At 35.3% G+C, this 19,779-nt stretch overlaps 1 protein-coding gene across 2 annotated transcripts in view; it reads right to left on the bottom strand.

Moving 5' to 3' along the window:
* Positions 1-19,779, bottom strand: part of ARHGEF28 (Rho guanine nucleotide exchange factor 28) — a 165,131-nt gene that overhangs the window by 30,507 nt on the left and 114,845 nt on the right. For both annotated transcript variants that reach the window (XM_051992267.1, XM_051992259.1), the window contains 2 exons: positions 15,900-16,385; positions 13,031-13,331 (listed from right to left, as the gene is read on the bottom strand). In XM_051992267.1, the coding sequence (XP_051848227.1) occupies positions 13,031-13,331; positions 15,900-16,385 (787 nt within the window). The remainder of the gene's footprint in view (positions 1-13,030; positions 13,332-15,899; positions 16,386-19,779) is intronic.

Here is a 19,779-nt window from a genome sequence, read left to right on the forward strand (position 1 = left end):
CAGCTTAAATTACTCCTACTTTCTTACAAATAATGCTGTACTTACATTTTTTAAACATGTCAGTATCTTTAGGCTGTGGGAGCAACAGGTCCATCTACGTAAGTGGTCAGCCTGAAAACTGCATGTTGCTGATCTGGATCTGTGCTCCTCACCTTTACAAGCATATTTGAGTTTTTAAAATTTAAAATTTTTTAAATTTATTTCAGGGTGACCAACCCTATTGGAATGATTTACACTCACCAAACTTACAAGAAACTAAAGATTCACCTGCAAAAAGGAATACAATACCCTACTTTTGCTAGGTAGACTTTCCCCTTGGTCAATGTTAGAAAGAAAGGCCCCCAAATGCCTTCTCTCCAACTCCTCTTTTCTTAACCATGAAGACTACTATGCTATTGTGTAATTATTTTTGAAGTCTTTTTTCTTATCATTCTGAAGTTTCAAAAATGACAGATTCTTTTTGATGTTTCCCCTTGGTTTTGGCTGCTTCTTGATGGTATGTAGGGAAGTTCCTTAGTTTTAACAGCTACACAGTTACAAACTGGAAGATTTCCTGTGGGTATCTAATCCAAACCATAAAGTATAGATTTTTCTTAGCTTCTATTATTGGGAGCCTTATTCTTTTCCTTGGTGCTATGGGGTAGGATAGGGGCTCAGCACTATTCTCTCACTATTCTCTGAGAAAAGAACCATCTTGATACTTTTAGGTCTCAATAATCAGCAACTTCAGCAGTAACTACCCTTCCTAATATGACCAGCTCAGACTAGTTCTGTGAGCCAATATGGCAGAATGGAAAGAGTGTTGAAAGTGGAGTCAAAGAACCTGTATTCAAGTCTGGGCTCTGTTATTTACTATATAGATCTGGGAAATCCCTAATCCTTTCTAGGCCTCAGTTTTCTCATGTCCAAAGTGATCGAGTTAAACTAGATAACTTCTAAAGACACTTACTGCTCTAACTCTAAGATCCCCTAGTGGACAAAAACAAGTCTTCTCCTAAGGAATCTCCAAATCTCCCAGACCTGAAAAACATGGGATTATTCCCTGGACCTCAGGCTTGAACTGGAAGACTGCCAGAGAGCAACCACATGGTCCTGCCAGAATAGCTATGGTGCCACAGAAGAGTGTTTTGTTCAATTAAACTCAGCTCCACTGAAGCAAAGACAAGTAGCCAGAATTGATCACCAGTTTCAGGTTCTATCTGCAGTTGAATCTTATTGGTGTTTATGGGCAGAGTGAGAATTGGCTAAGGAAAACCTGTACCTACTGATCACATTCTCTCTCCTGCCATTCTGTAGTAGTATGTGAGGTTTTCTCTATCTGCATATCTCAAATATGCCTCCTTCTAGATGCCTTTGAGTGGGATTTTTTATTCTTGAGCCTTAAATTTGTTTTCTATCAGATGTCTATGCTTCTGTCTGACATGCCATGTTATCAGCAATATAACAAAGATACAAAAGATTCCACTTCCTCATTTCACTCTTTTCACTTACGTTGGGTCCAAAATGTTCTCTTCACCTAGTGCAGACATACTTGGACTTTCTTCACCACTACATATGTTTAGTAATACTAAACAAATGTACTTTTAAATTATGGAACTAAAAAAAAAAGAATAGAGACATATACTCTTAGGCCCTGACATTGTTTTATTTAGCATCGTAAAATATTAAGATTGGAAGGACCTTTAGATTTCATTTAGTCTAAGCCTTCATTTTATAGAAATAGAAAACAGAGGGTCAAACATATTAATTAACCTCAACAAAATCACATAGTTAATTCACATTAAGATTGGAACCCTGTTGTCCTAACTTGCAAAAATACTATTCTTTCCACTATATTTTGTAGGCCCATGGTGATTTATGCGATACACAGTAGTGGTCTTTCTAAATAAGAAATAAATGAGAAAACCCACCATTAGTAATAATCAACATTTAATAAGTAAGGCATGAAGGGCTGGCACAGCTTTGCAAAGTTTTAGGTCATCTTTCTTCATAGGTAAAGGACAGTAGTCTTCATGGTCAAGACTAAAAGAAGTAGAGTTGGAGAGTAAGGATCTGTCAGCCAGCCTTCATCTAGCATTGGCCAAAAGGAAAGTGTTCTATGTGGCCAAAACAGTATTGCATTCCTCTTTGCAGGAGAATCTTTGTAGTGGGTAAGATTGATTCAGGTACCTCAACTTAGTGAGGTAACCTTAAAATTATTTAACCCCTTTTGATGTGCTATATGTGGTTATATATTATGGTTCAATTATATCTCTACCTTCCCCATACACAGTTTTTAGATAATGAGTATTTTGAAATGCAAGGAGTTTAAATCAAAATTAGGGTTAATCTGTGATCATTAAGATAGATAAATCAAAAGAGAAAAGCCAAAACATCAATAAAGTCCAATAGAGCAGGAAGAGTGAAGACCAACAAGAGTCTTAAGGTATTAATGAATGTGTGTGAAGTAGAATACTTTTAGTGACCTTTAAACGAAGTCCCACGTTTTCAGCATCAATATTCTTCTGATGATGTTAAATAACTGAAACATGAACTGACACAATTTCCAAATGATTGACATTTCAGGTGAACCAAAGGGCAATGAATAGCATGGTGGGCACAGAGTAAACTGCAGCAAATTATCCACAAAGAATTGCAAGACAGAATTGTGAAAAAAATATTTTTTAAAAAATTACATGCTTTGAAAAGAAGGAAGGCCAATAAAATAGTAAGAATATGTGTATAGGGGTGGAAATGGGGGAAAATGTATTCAAGAGATCACCATGTGTTTCATGCCTAGCCAAGCAAGGTCACAAGAGCCCAAAGGAAAGTTTTCGGTATCTTAGGTAAACCTCTTGTGTAACATTTCCAGGAAGACATGGGCAGAATTGCAAAGAAAGAGTAAATCATGGTTGGTTGGGATTCTGGATTTTAAAATCAATGAGGTTACACATCCATTAAAATATCATAGCATGAAGTAGAAAAGTTGGCTTGGTATCTGTATAAAAGGAGTCTTCCTGCCACCAGGGCTTAGAACTAAGTGGGTTTGAATAAGAATTCTTGTACCAGTCTTTTCTAATCTCCATCTGTACCTGCCCACGTCAAGCCCACCACTCCCAAGCAGCTTCTGTACTAAACCACGATATGTACAATGCAAAGGGATCAACATAGGTATACTTCTACTATGGGATTTTTATCTTGGTCATGCTTGGTCATACTATCATTTTTCCTTAGAGACATAATCTTGTCAGAGTCCATGGCTGAGAGTAGTTTGTGACTACTACTCTGTAGTATTGGGGATCTTAAAAACACTAGAGAAGACATGGTACACAATGGCAGGTCTGCTCCCAATAGCCAATGGATGGCTTTATCCTGAAATGACTGGAAATTATCTTGGAAATAATACCAAGGAAACCATGCTGATCCAATTAGATTCTTTTGTCTGAGAACTTCATAATTATGTCTTCTAGAAAAACTGATGGTGGCACTTGAGGCTCTAGACAATGGAGATACTCCTCCTTACTCTCAGCTCTTCTGACCAATGTCTATATTTCTGTTCTTGAGTCTTTCTTTCCTGAGTCTTCCTCTATTGTTGTAAAATGAATTACTTCTGTAAACTATCTAATCCCCAAGGATGAGGATAGGGCTGATATAGTTGTGTTTTTTTTTCTTCAGAGGCAGAGCAAAAATTATAATTATGCTTATTGATAGTAATAATTTAGATTAAAATCTTTTCTATGTATTCAAAATGTCTTTATAATAAGCCATGGGAAGCAGACAATGTCATCAATGTTCTTCAGCTTAGGGACATAATACAGAGACAGGCTATTTAGAACTTGCCCAAGGCCACATGTATAGTTAACCATTCCTCTGAGACTTCTAGTCCAATCTTGGGGCAGCTAGATAGCACCGCAGATAGAGTCTGGAGTCAGGAAGACTCATCTTAGACACTTACTAGCTATGTGACCTGAACAAGTCACTTGACCCAGTTAGCCTCAGTTTCCTCATCTGTAAAATGAGTTGGAGAAAGAAGTGACAAACCACTTATTATCTTTGCCAAGAAAGTTCCAAAAGGGGTCATGAAGAATTGGATATAAATAAAATGACTGAACAAGTTTAAACTCTCCTCTTCTATATGACTACTTCCACATAATAATGATAATAACTCGCCTATGTATCTCCAGCCTCCAAGTCTGCAAATTATTCAATAGCTCTCTTCAGAACCCTATGCTGTTGGATTTTGGGGTCATGGAATGACAAATCTACAATGAAAAAGGAACTCAGAGACCATTGAGTCTCACCACCCTCATTTATGGGATGAAGATACTGAGGGCCAAGGAGATTAACTGACTTTCCTTACTTCATACAGGTAATAAGCCAACACTGGCAGCATTTGATGCCAGGTCCTCTAACTCCTTCCATCTGGCTGGTTTCAAATTGCAATTTACAATCTAATCATCATGAGCAGGTCATAACATCTTAAAACCTCAGTTTTCTTATGGAAATAATAAAATTTTTAGTCATGGATGAGGCTGAAATGAGATCAGAGCTATTAACACTTGGTAAATTTTAAAATATTTAAAATATGCTTAAATAAAAATAAATACAAATTTTAAAATATTTTAAAATGTTAAGCAATAATGATGGTGATATTACTATTGCTCTTTCACTTTAATCTGACTCTTTAAGAACTTACTTAGGGTTTTCTTGGCAAAGATACTAGAGTGGTTTGCCATTTCCTTCTCCAGCTCATCTTATAGATGGGGAAACTGAAGCACATAGGATTAAGTGATTTGCCCAGAGTCACACAGTTAGTAAGTGCCTAAAGCCACATTTGAACCCAGGTCTTCCTAAATCCAACCCAGAATTCTATTCTCTATGGCACCTCGCTGATGATAATAACTGGCATTTATATATCACTCATCATATAGGCTACCCCATTCAGATTTCATCATAATCTTTTGAGGTAAGTGCCTCAAACTGAGGCTGACAGAATTTATATAACTAACCCAGAGAGACAAACAGCTAGTTAAGTGTCAATGGTTGGATTCAAATTTTAGGTTTCCAAATTCAGTACAGTATAATTATTATTATGAATCATTGCCTAATCTCAAAAGGTTCAAAAAATAAAGCAGCAAGATAAACAGCTATTCATTTATCCCTCTTCTCTCAGAATCAAATCTAGTTCTGATCAAGGCCAAATAATACAAACCTACCAGAGAAGACCCAACTCTACCCAGTCAGCCAACCCCATTGTAAATATTATGAAAATAATTCCCAAGATCAAAGTAGAATTTCAAGGTTATTTTGATCAAAAAGCTGCAGTTTTCTGATGGATGTGACCCTTTTCAACAATGAGATGAACCAAATCAGTTCCAATAGAGCAGTAGTGAATTGAACCAGCTACGCCCAGCAAAAAAACTCTGGGAGATGACTATGAACCATTACATAGAATTCCCAATCCCTCTGTTTTTGTCCGCCTGCATTTTTTATTTCCTTCATAGGCTAATAGTACACCATTTCAAAGTCTGATTCTTTCTGTACAGCAAAATAACTGTTAAGACATGTATACTTATATTGTATTTAATTTATAATTTAACATATTTAACATGTATTGGTCAACTAGCCATTGGGGGGTGAGGATGGGGGAATGAGGGGAAAATTGGAACAAAAAGTTTGGCAATTGTCAATGCTTCAAAATTACCCATGCATACAACTTGTAAATAAAAAGCTATTAAAAAAAGAGTTGCAATTGAGAGTATTCTGACATTCTGCTCTAGAAATATCCTACCTATCAAATAGAGATAATAATAACAAATATACCAGATTGTATTCACAGAGTATTTTAAAGCTCTACAGTGGTTTGTCTCAGTTGATCATCTCCAACTAAATTGTATCCCTTCAAATCCAAATGCAATTATTTCTTGGAAACAATGTTCTAGAACATTTTAGTTGTGTGTTATTTTAGTTGTGTGGATTGGGGATGATGCAATGCCAACTAAGTTCTCATGGGACCCTTTGATCTTGGAACAGGCTCCCACCTTCGTGGCTCATCTGAATCCAGATTGGATTCCAAGGGGAGGATGAACAGGCTCATTAAATTCTATTTCACTTCTGAATATGGCCCCATGCTGGATTTGCTTCCTGCACATCCACTCTAAGCCCCCAGACTCCATGCACTGGGCTGCATGCAATAAGAGAGAGTGGCTCCCAGCCCAGTAAGCTTCTGCAGCCCTTCATACACTCTGGAGCTGGATAATCAGGCAGCTGGCAATCAGCCACTTTTTGCTCACTCAGACTCTCAAGACAAATGTCATGCTGCTCTTTACTGGGAGAGAACATGCAGAAAGCTAAAGTCAAGACTTTATACTTGTCCTTAAGAAAAATTAAAAACCAGCTCATTGAGTCTAAGTTGTTTTTGTTTAGTTTTTTAAATTTAAATAAATGTAGATTAACTAAAATAAGTTCTTATTCTTCTCAAACTATTAATCAAAACCACAGTATAATTCCTGAAGGAAGAAAGGAATGAGACTTCCTAATTTCCATTTTCCTTGAAATGGATACCATGCTTCCTGAATGTTTATTAGCTATATTTAGGTAAAAATTTATTTCCCAAACAATACTGTGATAGTATCTATTTTTTTTTTTGCTGAAATTAAACCATTCTTAGGTTGAACATCTAAAGTAGAGGGGGGAACCATTTTCCTGCCAAGAACCATTTGGATATTTATAACATCATTCACAGCCATACAAAATGATCAACTTTTAGAACTCAAGTAGTGGGAGGTTGTTGTACCTAGCTTTCAGCTCATCATCAACTGCAGTTGATTATGAAAATGATTTTTCAGGCTTTATATAATCTTCAGACAGAATTCTAAAGGAATAGAGATTCTAAATCAGTGGTTCTCAAACTTTTGTTTTCAGTATCTTTATCCTAATAAAAATTATTGAGGATCTCTCCAAAGTGTTTTTGTTTATCTGGATTATATTTATAGACATTTACCATATTGGAAATAAAAACTATTTTTGAATTTGTAGACCCTTTAGAAGGGTTTCAGAGATCCCCAGGATTCTCTAGACCATGCTTTGAGAACCACTGTTCTAAATGGTAAGCAGTAGAGAGCTGGGTAGCTAGATGGTTCAGTAGATAGAGCTCCATGCCTGGAGGTAGGAGGACCTGAGTTCAAAAATGACCTTAGACACTTATTAGCTGTGTGTCCCTGGACACACAGTTTACTCTTCTGTAAAATGAATTGAAGAAGAAAATGGTAAACAAATGCAATCATGAAGGATCAAACACAACTTAGGTGAATGAAAAACAAGTACAGAACAAAGCTCAAAGCCAGGAGCACCGGGGTCCAAGTCCTGCCTCTAATACCTACTAGACATATGATTCTACACAAACCATTTAACTTCTCAGGACTCTAGATGAATCTCTAAAATTATAAATTGCAGGTGTAAAGGGAATTTCTATAGTCAGGAACTCTCTATGTTACTGAAAAATGGATCTAATCCCTAACTCATATAGATATAGAAATGTCAGTATATCCTCAATTGTAGCTTAAATTGAGAAATGCAGTTTCTAAATCTACAAAGTTTTGGAGAACTTTTAATTTTGTAATAGCAAAATATTTAATATAATCATTTGTATAGTATAATATAATATGTATAGCATAATATATCTATAATATAATATACAATAGTATAATATTTATATCCTATAATATTAAATACAATCAATGGGCCATTATCAATATTTATTTCTTTTAAGTTCAAATTTACCCCTAAATCAAATATAGGAAGTAGCAACAATAGTTGGCCAATTACAACTGAATTTCAGCACCTTCAAATAAGTTTCTAGCCTTCATGGAAAGAGAAAATATTGCAATTTGAAAACAACCATTTTTCTCCTTATGGCCCTTTTAAACACAACTTTCCAACTAAAAGTTTACCATCTACTACTACTATAACTGTCAGTTTCTCTTTTGTGGAAAAATCTTAAAATCTTTACTGAAACTACTTTCCAAATAAGAGACACAAATAAGTTATTATTGAATTATTCCATCTTAAGTACCTACAGAATTGACTATCTTTGCAAAGTTAAGACTATGTAAAGACTATACTTACAAAGTTAAACACTATGGTGTTTTTATTTGGGAATTCAAATGTCCATAGAATCATGGAATTTTTATGACTCTTGGGACCTCAGAGGTCATCAGGTCCAATTCATACCTGAAAGGAATCCCCATAATAATATCAATAGGAGGTTATTTAGTTTCTGCTTGAAGATCTCTGTTCTTAAGGTATCCCATTCCATTTCTAGTCAGCTCTAGCTGATAGAAAGTTTGTCTTGTTATCAAATCTAAATCTGTCTCTTTATAACTTTTATCTATAATTTCTGATTCTGAGGGGTCTCTGGGCCCAAATGACACAAGTCTTTTACAAATCAACCCTTTAAAGATTTGAATAGTGCTTCCATGTCAGAGCAGCTAGGTCATCACAGCTGCACCCAAAGCGAAGAAGACTCATCTTTCCAAGTTCAAATCTAGTCTCAGACACTTAATAGCTGTGTGACTCTGGGCAAGTCATTTAACCCTGTTTGTCTCAATTTTCTCCTCTGTAAAATGAGTTGGAAAAGGAAATGGTAAACCACTCCAGTATCTTTACCAAGAAAAGTCACAAAGATTCACACATGACTGAAATGACAACAATAATGACAAATGCCGCTTTATTTCCTTATTATTTTTTCTCTAATATACACTTTTAATATCTTCAACCAATCCTCATATGGTATAAACTCAAGGTCTATAGTTTTCCTTGTTGTACTATCCTGAATGGTTTCCTTTGTCCTTATGTCCTCCCTAATCCACAGCAACAGCCAGGATGGATCACAATATTTTAACTATGGTCTGATAATAGTAAAACACTGAGAAATTTTCATTTCTTCATTTCTAAAAGCTTTGTTATTGTTGTTCAATCATTTTTCAGTCATGTCTGACTCTTTGTGATTCCCATTTGGGATTTTCTTGGTTTTCTCAGTAAATAGCTGAGGTTGTATTTGAACTCATGAAGATGAGTTTTCTTGATTTCTGGCTCAGTACTCTATCCTTCAAATTACCCAACTCCCCCTTAAGTGAAGGAATACAAGTTGTATATTGCCAGTGCTCAAACAAAGGTCACAAAAGGCTGGAACATTAACTTTGCTCCAATTTCTAAAGCCAAACCCAAAAGATAGAACACTCATACACCCTATTAATAACTAAACTAAATGAAGGGCCTGACAACTTTAAAGGGACTCTCTAGGATCAGCACAGAATTCATTAACATATTATAACTCCTAGGGGAACTGGATTGGACAAACGAACTCAATTCTAAATCTGGGCCAAATTTACAACATCTGGGAATTATTTCCTTTCTGATGGCCTTTAATGTTTCAGAAATTGTATGAAATTTGCAGTTCTACTTATCTGAGCAAGTCATCACCAATGATTGCTAGAGCAACTAACAAAGTATTGTTAAATAATTAATCAAGAAGCATTTTATTAAGTGCCATCTATGTGACAATAAAAAAAAATTCTGGGCAGGAATCAAAGAAGATGTCTTCTTAAGTTCAAATCTGTATACTTATTAGGTAGGTGTCCCTAAATAAGTCACTTAATCCTGTTTGCCTACGTTTCCTCATCTGTAAAATGAGCTAGAGAAGAAAATGACAAACTTCAGTATCTCTACCAAGAAAACCCTAAATGGAGTCACAAAGAGTCACACATGACTAAAATAACTAAACAACAAAATGTGATTTACACTATGCTTCCTGGGGTTTAGGTATATAAACACAAAACCAAAAAGATTTTCCCTCCTCTCAAGTAGCCTATAAGCAGGCTTTGTTGAACTTATGAATTAACAAACTTGTATTTACAACATTGGATAAAATTCCCCTAATTAAATGGATCAAGATTAAATGCAGATTTAATTAAATTCCAAGAGTCACATTAAGTGAAAACTAAATGGAAAAGGTTATAGAAAATTCAGAGTCATTCTACTCACTAAAGGTCATTCTCCTCTCTGTTTCAAAGAACTAAAGAAAAGAAAGGCAGACTAAATTGCCTTCTCATTCTGAATCTTTTCTTCTGCAACTTGGCTTTCATCCTGTCTCTCTTCTCTGTGAAATCCAAGGAAATACAAGAGCATTAGCAGTTCATTTTGTGCTGCTTTGTATCAGTCTTTGAGGAAGAGTCTCTCCTAATGGCCCGGATGACCTGTTCTCATTCTGTTTTCTCTCTCCATAGATTTCCCTCCTTTAATGTTCATTTTTATATCATTCATTTGTCTTGTTACTGAACTATTTCGGTCTTGTCCAACTCTTCATGGCTTTTGGAATTTTCTTGGCAGAGATACTGATGGGGTTTGCCATTTCCTTCTGAGGTAAACAAGGTTAACATGAATGCCCAAAGTCACACATTTGGGCCAATATCTGGACCAGTAAGTATCTGGGCCAGGTATGAATTCAAGAAGACAAGGCTCCTTGACTCCAGGCCCAGCATTCTATCCACTGTACCATGTAGCTGCCCATAATCTCTTAGCAACCTCTTTTCTCCTCTACAAGCATCATGAGTCATATTCAATGCAGCACAGAGGGTCATAAATCTAGAACTGGATTTAGAACTTTTAGAGGCCATCTGTTTTAAACCCTTCATTTTACAGATGAGAAAACTGAGTCCTAGAGAGATTAGGTCACACAGCTACAAATTATTGGAATCAGGATGGAGATCTAGGATCCCTTAATTTCAAATCTTAGCAAGTCTGTTTGTATGTTGTCCAGTCTGTCATTGGACTTTTGCTCCAAATCTTTTCAGTGGAAAATACACTAGAAACAAAATCCATCAAACATAAGAGTATTTTTTAGTACTTCCTCTGCCTACAAACTGTCTTCTGCTTTCATAGGAAGATGGGCTTTGTATATAATCACCCTATTTTTTTCCATAGTTCATATCCTATCTTGCTAGCTAGTACAATGCCAAACTATTTTAAAAGCTTTCCTCTCTGAAACATGCTTTGACAAAGGAATTAAATCTAAACACAGCAATGAAAAAGCTGGCAAAAAATATGGAGATGGGGCGGGGTGAAAGAAAAAGAGAGAGAAACATTTGTTTAAATAAATATTGAGTATGGTTTAACTCAAACTGAGTCTTATGAATTAAACTAAAGCCAGTAAGTGTAACCACACTGATGAGAATATAAAACATGATAAAAAAAACAAGTCTGTCTCATATCATTACAACAAATCCATACCAGCCCTAACCTAATATTTCTTCTCTCCCACACTTTCTTTCTACTCCAAATGTTCCTATAGACTTTTCATATCCAACTTGTTCTAGTGTCTTCCAAGCTGATACTGGTCTGATCAGCCACAGTTGGATATACTATACATTGAACCTAACAGTGATGTCAATTTAGTCCTCTAATTACAAAGGACAACAACCAGTCACTACAGCAAAATCTTCTCTTAAACCTATTGTCCATCTCTCAGGAATGGGAATAGTTCTAGAAAAAGTACAAACTAAAATTTTACATTCAACATTCATTTAGCATTTATGATGTTCATAAAGCTCTCTGACCTCCATAGAACCTAAGACAAAAATGTTACAAAATTTATCCTATATGTTGAATACATAAATCACATTCCATAAAATGGCTTTCCTTCCCTTCCAAAAATGAGAATTTTAAATAGTATTTTCAGGATATTTGGCTAATTTTTCTTTGAAATAGATAGTTTGCAAAAATGAGATGATGGCTGAAATAGCTATGAAATTGTGCCTATGGCATGGCTTGGTAGTCAATTACAGATTACAAAAGCAACAAAATGCACAGGAGAAAATGGGTGTGCTGCCCTGAAATATTAGTACACAAGTGTGTGTCTTATGTTTCTAGAGCATTTTGTGGTAGGTGATTTATTTCACTCCCATGTGGCCAGTCGTTTGCTAATTCTGTATCATGCCATCTGTTTTCTGCTAAAAGATCTTCAAGTTCTTCTCATTCTCTCTACTGTATCCCACAGAACTCATTTTATAAAAGCTATATATCTGATTCATTTAGATGCATGGTAACATAGATGCCTTTTTATTTTTATTTAACAAATGCTTTAATGAAATTAATAAATTATGCTATTATAAGGTAATTATGAAGACAATATCTTTTTAAAATACTAGCAGTTTCATTTCTGATGTTTACTAGCAGTAGAAACAATTTCATTATACAGTAGGAAAATACCTGTGATTGGACCTACAACCACCTTTTATTCAAGTGCAACCTATATCCTCCAACTCTTCTGAGAAACAATTACTCATAGTTAGTAATAGTAGTTCATAGTTATAAAGGCTTTATAGTTTGTAAAGTATTCCTGTCACAGAAATCTTGTGAAGTAGGGAGTCAAAATATTATTATCCCCATTATATGAATGAGGGAATGGATTCTGAAAGGTCAAGTGATTTGTAATTACTGGAATTGGGACTTGAATCAAAGTCTTTTGGCTCTGTGCCCATGATTTTTCCAAGAAAACATGCCTTAGGTCTAGGAATTGATGAAGGGAATACTCTATTAACAGTTGGTAAGCAAACCTGCGTAGAATCGAAACAGGACAACTTCTTTTAGTACAGAATTTCATTTAGTCTATGGCTTCCACCTCTACCTATGTTACTATATTTCATTTTGTTAACTCAACTATTTTGCTTCTCACTCCTTCATATAAAGATATCCTAATCTGTCCACATAGCTGGACTTGCTGCCATCACCAAGAACGTCTCCAGTAGATCCTGTCACAGATACCAGCTCAGTCTCCACTGGCGTCTATGTCATTGACCAATCATGACTCTCCTTTCTTCCAATCTATTTATGCTCCCCCACCCCTAAACAAATATATATTACATACATTTAGTAATTTCTATCTATTCATATTCTGCAACTAACTTTGCTTGACTCTAAGATGACTCATTCAGCAAACAATTAATTGCTAGTCTAAATTATACAGGATATATATATATTTAAAATCAATTACCATTGTTACAACAATCCTTGTTGCCTCGGAGGAGATTAGGTACCTGATGACCAGGATCAGTAGCTCTCCATAGTTCATGTGTAACATTGGAGTGATAAGAAAGGTCCATCTTGAGGTCTGTCTGGTTCTCACTAGTCCTTGTTAAATCAGAATTTGAGATATTTAAGGGGAATATGATATCTTGGTGTACTCCAGATGAGTTTGATTTGTTGACAGTGTTGAGTGACATATGTACCAAAGCTTCATTTATGAAGAATGAATTCTCATGGCAGAAGCTGTCCGATCGATTAAGGCCTGTTACCTGTGCAAGAAATTACAAGGGAAAATATTACAGATTCTCTAGTAGTTTACTTATAACATTGTTCACAAGACAGACTCCAAGAACAGAATTTCTTAAATTAGTTCCAATGAGAGGGAAGATCAGGAGAAGTACTCTGACCCTTAATATTCTCCTCCTCCCCATTTTTCTCATGGACCTAAAACTAGATAGATAGATAGATAGATAGATAGATAGATAGATAGATAGATAGACAGACAGATAGATAGATATAGATATAGATAGATATAAATTTGTTTAGCATTCTATTTCTACTATTTTGGATCAAAGGCATTGAGAAGAAATATTCATTTTTTCTAAATAATTTAAAAAATTATCCAGGATTATAATAGAGTATTTATACATCATAAGTTTATAAAGAAGATATTTTATGGTTCAATTAGGATGGAAAATTAAATGCAACAGAAACCAGCTGAAAAACTGGAATCAAACTTTGCAACTTAGTGCATACTGAATCATGCCAAAAATGAGGTTTGGTATAAGAAAGTAAATTGCAAAAATATATTTAATTTTCCATGCATCTTTGGAAAAGAAAATTCAATGGAAAACTTCCTTACCACTAGTTAATTACATATCAAACAAATCTTCATAGTCATTAGTTCAAATTTTTTTGCACTTAAATATCAAATTAACATGGAGAGAAACATCTTCTTAATCAAGGAAAGCAGAGGTATAAAACCTGCCTGCAATGGGCCAGAACAATGTAACTTGGGAAATATTTAACAAAAAATGCCATAAAATAAATGTTACATTTGGTTCTGTTCAATCAATATGAGCCCTAAGGGATATTTATGAATGAAGAATAGTCCTATCTCTATTTAACACCACCAATATGAAGGAAGCAACACAAAGAGACTAAGACATCTCATCAATGCAGTGATCAATGATAATTTCAGAGATAATCTCAGCAGAGATGTGGTAGAAGCAGAAAGACATGGCCAATGTGCTTATTTGTTTTGTTTAATTTTACTTATTTATTACAAAGGAGGAGAGTCATTAAGAAATGTCAGTGGTATTAAAAAGAAGATTAGTAACACGTTTTTAAAAGGAGAGTTTTAAATAGAAATAATGAAATATAATTTAATCTCTAAACAAGAGCAGTTGTGAATATTTATTTTTGGTCCAGATCTGTTTGACTTTATTGTTATAGGGAACTCCCATTGTAGAAATTCCCTCCATTTATATAAATCAGCAACTCTTCTGTAATAGAATTTTGGGGGGTATTTGGAGTACTGCAAAATTAACTGAATTGTCCATCATCACACAGTCAGTGTGTGTCAGATGTTGGATATACACCCAGGTCTTCTAGTGCCAAGTTTGACCTTCTACTCACTATACTACAGATTTCCCCAACAGATACTCACTGCCCAGGATAACAAAATAGAACAAAATATAGCCTTAAGGGTCTCTGGATGATCACATAAGAAGGTTCTTTAAATAACAGAATGCCAGGGTCTTCTCAAAGAAAAGCTCTAGTTCAGGATCATGAACTCCTTTAGCAATCTGATGATTCCCTTCACAGAATAACATTTTAAATGCATAAAATGAAAAACATAGGATTACAAAAGAAACAAAATTATGTTTAAATAGAGTTTACAAAATACTAAAAATTATTTTTTTAAAAGTTCACTGGCCCCATATTAAGGGCTTCGGCTTTAGAACAGAGTTGTAAATGGACCACTTTAAAATGCAATTGGAAAATATTTAAGAAAAATGAATTAAAATACAATACAAAATGTTAGTGTATAGTTTTTTAAGTTTATGTATGCAGGGATGCCTTAGTCCTATTTAGTGGCTTTCCCATCCCCATTTCTATTTGTGTTTGACAACACTGGTCAGAAGATAAATGTTTCTTTGTTAACTTGTTTCCTTCCTATGGAAAGAAAACCTAAAAAATGTAAGCCTTTCTGATTTCTATTTCTCATTGTTATAGAGAGATGTATAAATATTTGTAAATTTGAATAAATTTCATATAATTATATTAAACATGAACATAGTATGTTATTAAATTGCATATCTAGCTTGTATATCCATTTCTATATCTTTATCTTCAAGACGTAGCATGCCCCAATAGATAAAGAACTAGATATAGAGACCTAGGTTCAAATTCTATCTCTAACATATCCTATGTGACCATGGGAAAGTCACTTCTCAATGTTCCAGGTTATGCAGCACTTAGTCAATTACTTAACACTAGACATTCAGCGCAGATATCTATTTGCACTAGTAGAAATAGTACCAGAAGTTCCCTACATTGATGAAATGACAGATTTAATAAAAATCAGATGAAGGAGGGAGGAAGGGAAGGAAGGAGAAAGGGGAAGACAGAGAGAGTTCCTAAGACTTCTGATACCCACAAATAAATTCAAGCATGGCACCTGAACTCTTACTTAAAAACTAAAAATATGATTCTTTAGAAATAGCCCTAGAGTGGTCCTAGAACTACCATGATGTCTTATGAATGGGACCTCCAAATTAAGAAGCCTCTCTGACTACCCATCATCAGTAGCCACATGCTCCCCAAAGCTGTACCTCATTGCTTCCTGGAGAAAAGGCTGCAGGGAGACTACTCTGCCGACTGTGTTTCCAGTGACAAAGGAGATTCTGCTGGATCCTGACCTTCGCTCTTTCCCTCTCCACCATCCTCTGACCTTCTCTTAGCCGCTCAAGATTTTGCTGATACTCCTGAAGCTGATGATCTAGCTCCCCTCGACTCCGACTGAGCATCTCCTCCTGACTTTGACATTCCTTCTCACGCTCCAGCAGCCATTTTTCCTTTGCCTCCTGCTCCCGCTGCCTCTGGTCACATTTGCGGTACCAACGCTGCTGCTCCTGCTGGAACTGATGCTGTAGCTTGTGGATGTTGGCCAGCTCTTCCCGCTGTTTCTCCAAGTGGCGGGATTTTTCTTGCTCCTGGAGCAGTCCACCCCGGAGAGATAAACCATGGGGCATTCTCTCAGGGTCCTGGAGAATTAACTTATGGAGCTCAATGTGACTGTCTTGTATGGTCAGGGCAGCCTGATTCAGGGGAAAAGCAAAAACCAAAAAGGGTCCAATATCATTAAAGCTCTGGGTGCAGACCACCCTCTCACTTTGAATCCATCAGTATTTATTAAGCACCTAATATGGGGCAGGCAGTGGAAACAGGCCACAGGGATACAAATACCAAAAAATGAAATAAACCTCAGGTTGCTTAAAAACACATAAAAATAGAATTCAGGACCATTCATTTTCTACTACTGTTTTGATTTTTTCTTAATGAGTTTACTTGATCTATCTAAGGCTCCTAGAGCTAGGGTTCTTAACCTTCTGTTTTTCAAGGACTCTTTTGGCAAAATGGTGAAGTCTATGAACCACTTAGAATAATGTTTTTAAATGCATAAAATACATAGAATTAAAAAGAAAACTAATTACATCCAAAGAACTTTAATCAAGTTCTATAGAGCCTAGGTTAAAAACTTCTGTCTAGCCAATCTCTAAAAATTCCTTTCAGTTTTACTTTATTAATCAATCAATCAACAGACATTTATTAAACCCAAAGAAGCAAAAGAGTTTAATATTTCAAGCTGACTCTTCAATTTCTTTTCTAAAGATCTGGTTGGGGATTTATATGGAGGAACATTAGTGGGAAAGCATCCCATATGTCAGAAATGTATTCTGCTATTGCTCCTTTGACCATATTTAAATAAATCTATCATGTAGAAACTGAGTACATGAAATTACAAGGCTAAATGGTATAAACCTAGTTGTACTCTCCTCCAAATCCCTAAATGGAGTCCTTCTTTAGCTATCCTGGCTACATAAGGACACACAAAAAAAAAAAAAAAAACAAGGAAGCCCTTTGGAAATCACTGATAAATAATATCTTGCTAAATTACAAGGACTCTTCTGAGAATAGGAGTTAATGGTCTTAGCTACTAAGGCTGTTGCTGTTGCTCTTACTCAGCACCATAGCTGGAAGGCCATATATAAGGCATTGAGTAGAAATTATTTGATTGCTCATAGGAGTCTGGGATGATTAAGGAGAAATAGACAACTTACAAATCCACAGGACATTACTAACTAGATTTAAAAATAATTTTGTGTTATAGTATCTGACTTTGAAAAGTTTGGCAGTATCCCTAAAAAAAATTCCCTAGATTTTGAAGGATTTCACAGAACCAGAAAATCTCAGTAAATGCTCATGGCAGCCTTTAATTTTAAAAGTGTGAAAGATTAGGGTAAGGATAAACCCAAAATGAATACATGCTGGGTCCACACATATATTTGTATCTGATATGACATTATTGTTCTCTTGGGGCCAAAATCACATTATTCTCCATATTTCTTAGAACATTTTTTAAACTGTCCACATAGCAGATGCTGGGAATACAGAGATTTGACTGAGAAAATCTCATGTGTGGGTAATTTTTTTTTCATTTTGAAAAAACAAAGAATTTTAGATCATGTTTAAAACTAATGCCACTCAACAGTTGTCTCATATTCATAATATAATAACTAGGAATGTTTGCACCTGCACCAAGACGAAAGAAGGATGGAAAGAGACCCCAGGAAATCAATGTGTGAGAAGAAGAGTGTGAGAGACAGGGTAGAAAGAAAAACTCATTCCTGGTGCTCATCTGGCATTTTTCAATCCAATCCATCAAGTATTTATTAAGTACTTACTAGATGGCAGACAATACGGTATAAGTCTTGAAACAACAAAAACAAAACAAAATAATTTCTGCCTTCAATAAGCTTAAATTCTATTGAAAATGCAATCCATCAACAGAATAAACATGATAATTTGTGGAAGGAAGGAATGAGCATTAATCACTGAGGGGAAGAAGGGAGCAGGAAAGATTTCCAGAAATATCAAGAGTTGGCCTTGAGGAAAACTAGAGATTCTTAGAGGCAATCACAAAGAGGAATATTTTCTTATCAGGAAAAGCATGGAATCGGGAGATGAAATGTGGAGTTCAGGGAACAGCAAGTTGGCCAATTTGGGCAGAATGAAGAATAAATAAATGGGAGTTATGTGAAATAATGTTGAAAAGAGGGCTGGGGCTAGTTGAGGTCTTTAAAAACCAAATTGACAAGTTTGTGTTTTGTCATGTGACATTAGGCAATCCTTGGAGTTTCTCAAAGGTTCTTTAAGTGACATTGTCAGACTTGTGCTTTAAGAAAAATATTTTCATATATGTGTGAAGGATGAATTAGAGAGAACAAATAAAGGAAGGGGGGAAGCTTGGCGTGGAGGACACAGCAATATTTGAGATTAGTGGTGTCAAACTCACTACTACATTGTTCATAAGAATCTCTGCTATTGGATATAGGTTTAGAACACCACAAATTAACATCATTTATGTTCTATTGTATTTTTATTTAATTTGTTAAATACTATCCAATTATATTTTAGCTTGGTTTTGGCAGTAATCTGATGTTTAATACCTCTAGGCTAAGAAACTAGTACTTAAATCAGGGTGTGGATCATGTGAGCAGAGAGAAAAGGGTGATTGGAAGAAATGTTGTACAGGTTAAAAAAAAAAAGTCAGTGGAGGAAAAATGAAAAAGTCAAGGATAATTCCAAGGTTACAAGCCAGGATGAGTATAAGGCTAATATTGTTCTAAAGTGAAGTAGAAAGGAAACATGATTTTTCCAGAGGGAAAACTAATGCATTAGACGCCTAAAACACACCTTGATAGAGATGAATATAGTCAAATTAGTGCAGAAGAATTAGCCCCATGGAGAAAGACTAGGGCTGGATAGATAGATCTGAAAGTCATCTTTTAAAAGATGCTGATAAAAGGTTGGAAATTGGGAGAATGCCCACTAATTGGAGAATGGCTGAACAAATTATTTTATGTGGTTATCATTGAATACTACTCTGCTATAAGAAATGATGAACAGGATGCTCTCAGAAAAATCTGGAAAAACTTATATGAGCCAATACAAAGTGAAATGTGACATGTACAAAGTAACAGTAATATTTTAAGATGATCAGCTATAAATGACTTAAGCTATTCTCAGCAATTGAATGAATCAAGACAACTCTGAGGGACTTATGATGAAAAATGCTATCTATCCCTGGACAAAGAAATTATAAAGTCTGAATACAAATTGAAGCATACTTTTTTTAAAACTTTCTCCATTTTTCTTGAGGGCTTTTTTTGGTCTATGCTTTCTTTTACACATGGAAATATGGTTTGCATGAATACATATAACTTGCCTTCTCGATGAGGGTACTGGAGAAGGAGGAAGGGAGAGAATTTAGAACTCAAAGTTTTAAGACAAATGTTTTCAATTGTTTTATATATAATTGGGGAAAATAAAATACAAATACTAATTTTTAAATGAGAGCGAACAAGATTATCAAAAAAGCAGGTGTAGAAAGGCAAGAAACAAGGAACTTTGCAAGAGGACAAGAATTTG

Source organism: Antechinus flavipes, chromosome 1 (genome assembly GCF_016432865.1).
Source record: "Antechinus flavipes isolate AdamAnt ecotype Samford, QLD, Australia chromosome 1, AdamAnt_v2, whole genome shotgun sequence".
Taxonomy (NCBI): domain Eukaryota; kingdom Metazoa; phylum Chordata; class Mammalia; order Dasyuromorphia; family Dasyuridae; genus Antechinus; species Antechinus flavipes.